The 6,872-nt window shown below is 35.3% G+C and overlaps 1 protein-coding gene across 1 annotated transcript in view; it reads left to right on the top strand.

Moving 5' to 3' along the window:
• The window catches only part of LOC106013768 (tight junction protein ZO-1), a gene marked incomplete at its 5' end in the record, with an annotated part of 18,529 nt that overhangs the window by 4,007 nt on the left and 7,650 nt on the right, over positions 1 to 6,872 (top strand). The window contains 1 exon segment of the mRNA XM_035973452.1: positions 2,710 to 2,739. Within this exon segment, the coding sequence (XP_035829345.1) occupies positions 2,710 to 2,739 (30 nt within the window).

Genomic DNA, 6,872 nt, shown 5'->3' with positions numbered 1-6,872 from the left:
CGCACGCACACACATATACACACACACACGCACGCACACACACTCTTTTCTTTCTTTCTTATCAAACATCTATCATCCTTTTCATTCACACACACACGCACACACACACACACACACACACACACACACACACACACACACAAAAACAAAAAATCCTTATCACCCCTCCTTCTCTTTAGTGTTTGTTACTCTCTTGTAACACTTCTAATTTTTTTGCACATGTATATTATGAGCTTATTGTGTTGCAAGTGCCGTGAAATTCTCACTGAAACAAAATAAACAATAAACATCTGTTGTCCTTATCTGTCCTCCTCCTTTTACTGTCATCCTCATCTCTCCTCTTCCTTTGTTTGTTACTCTCTTGTAAGTGGGTGGTTGGCGGGTGCTCTGGTGTTGTTTGCTCCTCCTTTCCTATCAAACATCTATCGTCCTTATCTCCCCTTCTTCTTTTTTATGTTTGTTACTCTCTTGTAACACCTCTAATCTTCTGGCGCTCATATGATGACCGTATGCAATTGCGAGTGCCGTAAAACCTCTACTAAAACTTTAAAAAACATCCATCGTCCTCATCTCTCCTCCTCCTCCTCCATTTGTTGTATGTTATCTCTTGTAGCACCTCTAATCTTTGGCACTTCTATGACCTTATTGTAGTGATGCTTTATCTAACCTGCCCTTGGACTCAAACCCAAACGCCACTGCTTTGCGGGTGGTTAGCAGGTGCTCTGGTGTGGGTCGCTCCTTATTTCCAACTAAAACATCCTCTATCGTCCTTATCTCCTCTACTCCTTTTCATCATATTCACGTTACTGTCTAGTAACACCTCTAATCGTGGGTGGTTGGCAGGTGCTCTGGTGTGGCTCGCTCCTTCTTTCCTCTCAAACATCTATCATCCTTATCTCTCCTTCTCCTTTTTTATGTTCGTTACTCTCTTGTAACACCTCTAATCTTCTGGCGCTCATATGACCTTATGTAGTTGCGAGCGCCGTAAAACCTCTACTAAAACTAAAAACACCTCTAATCTTTGTGCAAACTGTTCTTAGGGAAAGAGGCACTGTGGACTATAAATAGTTATGAGGTGACGACTTACGTGACCTTATTTTGTGTTTCAAGTGCCATTGTGTACAACTCTTTCTAAAACTAAACGCAACGGAAATCGTGAGGGTATCAATTTTCAAAGCTTGTAGACTCTAAAAGAGCATCCGAGCTAAGGAATGAATGGAGAGCCATGATCGCAGATGTCAGTCGCAGATCTGGCACTGGATGATGATGATGGTGGTGATGATGATGATGGTGATGATGTAGACTCAAAACTTTCTTTTTTGTTTTACCGTTTGGTTTATTGTCATTATTGTTATATATTTTTTTTTATAGTAGAGGGTTTTACGGCGCTCACAACTGCATAAGGTCAAATGAGCGCCAAGGGTGGGTGTCAACAGAGAAGTCTTTACAGGGAATCAGACTTAGAGACTGCTCACCTCTCTAGCTTCAACAGCACAAGGTCTGCTTCGACTATCAAGGCACCCCGGAAATAGCAGGTCACAAGAGAGTGACAAACATACAAAAGAAGTAGACGAAAATGACAATAGTAAGGATCAGGAAAGAAAAAGCAGCAGTTCCCCGTTGTAGTTCAGGCACAGTTATGAGCGTGACATGAGTCAGCCCATTTACAATTCTACTGTGCTTGAACGAGAAATGTCCCCCCCCCCCCCTTTTTAGTTGAATGGGAAATTAGACAGTGGTATTTTAAAAAACTAAAAACCCTGTGAAATAGAAATACAGTTTGGAATCTACCTTGTCACCACCATCATAATCCCAGTCGCCCTTGTGTTAAGGTTTTCTAGCTAGGTTGCGCTTTGAGTCTGCACGATCTTGAACTTGAGATATACGGTCGCTTTTAAGCACAAGGGGGGCTATCCCAAAAAATGCTGTTTTGAGAAAATCGAAGGTAAAGTTTTTGCCCCTTGTTCAGTTTCTTCGAAAAACGTGGAGAGTTTTCTCTATGACCTAACAAATATACACACAAATGTACGCAAACTTCTCCTAGAGGTAGATCTAGAGCAGTACCCGTTTTTGGTGTAGGTCAAGATTTCTGGAAACCCCCGAAATCTGGGTTAGCCCACTTGTCCTTAAAAGCGACCATATGTGAGGCAGCGTGGTGGAATCAGGCTCTCGTCAAAATAATGAAATCGAAGAAAACAGCAGTTTTCTCCCTGCTTAGCAATTTTTATCAAATTTTTGTTTTTTGGCTCAACACCTTTTATGTCCATTTACAAACACATTCCTTTTAGGATTTCACAAAAAAGCATTGATTAAAGGCACAAAAATATAAATTTACAGTTTCCATGGACTCTCCAGCTTTGGAATTTACCAAGCTTTGGCGGCCATTTTCTCGCTAATTTTACCTCTTAAACCACTTCTCCACTTCTATTAAATATGGATGGATAATTTTTTCATTGAAAAGAAGACAAATGAACAAGTTTTAAGATGATACCAATAACTCAATATGCCCAAAAATTGACGAGAGCCTGATTCCACCACGCTGCCTCACGTATCTTCACGATTTCCATTTTGGGACTATGTCCGGTAGTTGTTTTTTCTGATCGGACTTCACATCGTAATAGTATATATCACCTTTCACCTTTCACCCTTCACCGCCCTCCTCATTGCCTCATTATATCCTCTTTCTCCACCTCACCCATCATTTTTCAGGCGCTATGTTGACATGAGAAGCGATATCTGGTAATCACATATTATTTCATTTTTCGTCTAACTCTTTCATTCTAATCGTCATTTGTTTTTCTTTCTTTCTGTTGTTGCATTGCATTTATTTATTTATTTTTGTTGTTGTTGTTTTTTTGTTTATTGTATTTATTTATTTATATTATTAATTTATTTATCTATTTATCTATTTATTTATTCATTGTTGTACTTATTTATTTACATATTTATTTCTATTGAATTTATTCTAAAAATTTATTTGGATTGATTGTTTCCCGTATCTTTGCTGCCTTGTGTGTACTTTGATGCTTGTTGAATTTTTGTTCTCTTTCTTGCATGTCTTTCTCTTGATTTTTTTCTCTCTTCTCTTCTATGTCTTTATGTGTAGTTTTTTTCTTTTTCATTAAAAATTGTCTTTTTAAAATATTTTTGTGTAATTTAGAAATAGTTTTTCTCTTGTTTTGTTGTAATATGTTTTGTATTGTTTTTCTTTGGTCGTGTGTATTTGGGGGTTTTTTTTGGTCTTTATTTTTGCCTTTTTATTGTTTTCATGTGTTTTGTTAAAGATTGTTCTCTTCTTCTATTGAGGTTTCGGTGGCAGTAATGAGTAAATTTAAGTTTAAGAAGAAGTTATAATGCAGCTTAGATTATATCACAAAGAAGGGTGGTGTGTTTTCTCTATTTATTTATTTTCGTTCAGTTCTGTTGTAAGGGAGTCTTTAAAAAAGTCGTGTTTAGTGGTGATGAGGTAAATATGCCATTAGCAGCATCAGTTGATATCCTGCTGGTCTACGAAGCTGATGTCCCCGGTTCAAACCTAGCTGTAACGAGGTGTTCTGAACTTTGGTTGTTTTGGGGAGGCTTTGAGGTTTTTAGTTTTAGTTTTAGTAGAGTTTTTACGGTGCTTTTAATTGCATAAGGTCTTATGAGGGCCAAACTTTGAAATTTTTAGTTTTAGTTTCAGAAGAGGTTTTACGGCGTTTAGAAGAGGTTTTACGGCGTTTAGAAGAGGTTTTACGGCACTTTTAATTGCATAAGGTCATATGAGGGCCAGACTTTTTTGGCTTACCACCCCCTTTGGCTCAGTCTTATTGGAGATTCACTTTCACCGTATTTGACTTTGTCCTGTCAGAGATGGATGTCAAATTTGGAGGCCCCGCCTCTTATTAAATAACTCAGAGTGTTTGAAATAGGGTTCACACCTATGCAGCGTGGGTGGTTGGCGGGTGCTCTGGTGTGGTTTGCTTCTTCTTTCCTTTTAAACATCTATCGTCCTTATCTCCCCTTCTTCTTTTTTATGTTTGTTACTCTCTTGTAACACCTCTAATCTTCTGGCTCTCGTATGACCTTATGCAGTTGCGAGCGCCGAAAAAACTCTACTAAAACAAACATAATCTTCTGGCTCTCGTATGACCTTATGCAGTTGCGAGCGCCGAAAAAACTCTACTAAAACAAACATAATCTTCTGGCTCTCGTATGACCTTATGCAGTTGCGAGCGCCGAAAAAACTCTACTAAAACAAACATAATCTTCTGGCTCTCGTATGACCTTATGCAGTTGCGAGCGCCGAAAAAACTCTACTAAAACAAACATAATCTTCTGGCTCTCGTATGACCTTATGCAGTTGCGAGCGCCGAAAAAACTCTACTAAAACAAACATAATCTTCTGGCTCTCGTATGACCTTATGCAGTTGCGAGCGCCGAAAAAACTCTACTAAAACAAACATAATCTTCTGGCTCTCGTATGACCTTATGCAGTTGCGAGCGCCGAAAAAACTCTACTAGAAGTAAAACTAAACAGGAGATTCACTTTCGCCCTATTTGACTTTGTCCTATCAGAGATGGATGTGAGATACGGAGGCCCCCTCCTCTTATTAAATAACTCAAGGGTGTTTAAAATGGGCTTTTCAACCTATTTAGTTTAGTTTTAGTAGAGGTTTTACGGCGCTCGCAACTGCATAAGGTCATATGAGCGCCAGAAGATTAGAGGTGTTACAAGGGAGTAACAAACATAAAAAAGAAGAAGGGGGAGATAAGGACGATAGAAGTTTAATAGGAAAGAAGGAGCAGACCACACCAGAGCACCCGCCAACCACCCACTTTTCAACCTATGCAGTGTGACCAGTGACCAATGGGTTGTGATAGGAGGGTCTTTAACACTTTGCCATCATATTTTGGAGAAAATCTAAAGAAACTGGATGGTAAACATCGCCAATCGGTGAGATGATGAAGCAAAGTGTTAAAGGATCTTGGGGGGTGGGGGGGGGGGGGTGGGTTACGGTTGGAGGAGATAAAAGGATTGAATCCTCAAATGAGACGTTTGTATTTTAAGAATTATTTATTGATTTATTATTTTTTTTATTTATGTTTCTTTCTTCTGAGCAAGCATGAGCATGTGTCATAAGTTTGAATGTTGTCATTTATTCAAAACATTTTTTTGTGTTGTTTTCTATTTTTTTAAACAATTAAAATTTTATCAATAAAACCCTTTAGTATTCAAAACTTTATTTTTTTTACTTTACGAAACATTATCTCATACATAAAAGCCTTTAGTATTCAAAACATTATTTTTTTTACTTTACGAAACATTATCTCATACATAAAAGCCTTTAGTATTCAAAACATTATTTTTTTTACTTTACGAAACATTATCTCATACATAAAAGCCTTTAGTATTCAATACGTCATTTTTTTTTTTACTTTACGAAACATTATCTCATACATAAAAGCCTTTAGTATTCAATACGTCATTTTTTTTTTTACTTTACGAAACATTATCTCATACATAAAAGCCTTAAGTATTCAATACGTCATTTTTTTTTTTACTTTACGAAACCATTGTTTCATAAATAAAACCCCCATTTATTTCAAATATTTGTTTTTACCACTTTATAAATAAAACCCTCATCTTTTCCAAACATTTATCTATGTATTTATTATTACTATTATGAAATAACTATCTACAAAACCCCAATGTATTCAAAATATTTATTTATTTATTTATGATTAACTGTCAATAAAACCCTCTTGTATTCATATTAATTAATTTACTTTTTAACGTTATGAAATAACTTTATCAATAAAACCCTCTTGTATCCAAAACATATATTTTTGTAGGCCTATTAATTTTATTAATTTACTTTTTAACTTTATGAAATAACTTTATCAATAAAACCCTCTTGTATCCAAAATATATATTTTTGTAGGCCTATTAATTTTATTAATTTACTTTTTAACTTTATGAAATAACTTTATTAATAAAACCGTCTTGTATTCAAAACATTTTTGAAACTTACAGTTACAACTTTTTAAAAAAATCAACAACAAAACCCCCTTGTATTCAACCACCCCTTTGTATTCAAAACGTTTGTTTATACTTTACAATACGTACAGCTATTTAATGGTACATGTATATAAAAAAACCCATGGTATTCAAAATATGTTTTTATTTTACTTTATGAAACAACTATTTTTAAAAAAAACTTAAACACCCCCTCCCCCCTCCAAAAAAAAATAAAAATAAAATAAAATTAGTAAGTAAATAAATAAATAAGTAAATAAGTAAATAAATAAATAAAAAAATAAAATAAAAATAAATAAGTAAATAAATAAATAAAAAAATAAAATAAAAATAAATAAGTAAATAAATAAATAAAACAACTTTACCATACAACAGGTTCGACTGTAGTTATGTCTTTCTGCATGTCAGTACATTAGCATGCTTCAGTATCTCTTTTACGGACATTGCATTGGCTTCCTGTTGAGAAAAGAATTATAATTGTGTACAACTTGGCCACCCTGTGTCACAAATGCTTGAATGATAATGCGCCATCATATTATTTATAAAATTTGCTGAGACCTCATTCCAACTCGCAGTTTGAGGTCACCAGCTGACAAAAAATTAATGTCTTTTATCGTCTATGAAATTAAAAATTATTATTATGTCTACAATATAGTGAACTGCTTAGTAGTGGAAAAGCTGAGGAATGTGTCAGATAAAATGGTATAGTTAGCAAAGATGAGATTAGATGAAATAATAAAGTTGTTACTTCAATTATCCTATGGTTTAAGAAAAAGACAGTGTGCTTCCATCTAGGTACCCTCGGCCCTTCTGAGCAACGGAACAAATTGGCATTGTTGTTGTTATTATTATT

The sequence above is a fragment of the Aplysia californica genome, unplaced genomic scaffold (assembly GCF_000002075.1).
Source record: "Aplysia californica isolate F4 #8 unplaced genomic scaffold, AplCal3.0 scaffold01244, whole genome shotgun sequence".
Taxonomy (NCBI): domain Eukaryota; kingdom Metazoa; phylum Mollusca; class Gastropoda; order Aplysiida; family Aplysiidae; genus Aplysia; species Aplysia californica.
Note: the sequence above shows the minus strand (reverse complement) of the source record. Positions and strands in the feature narration are given on the sequence as shown.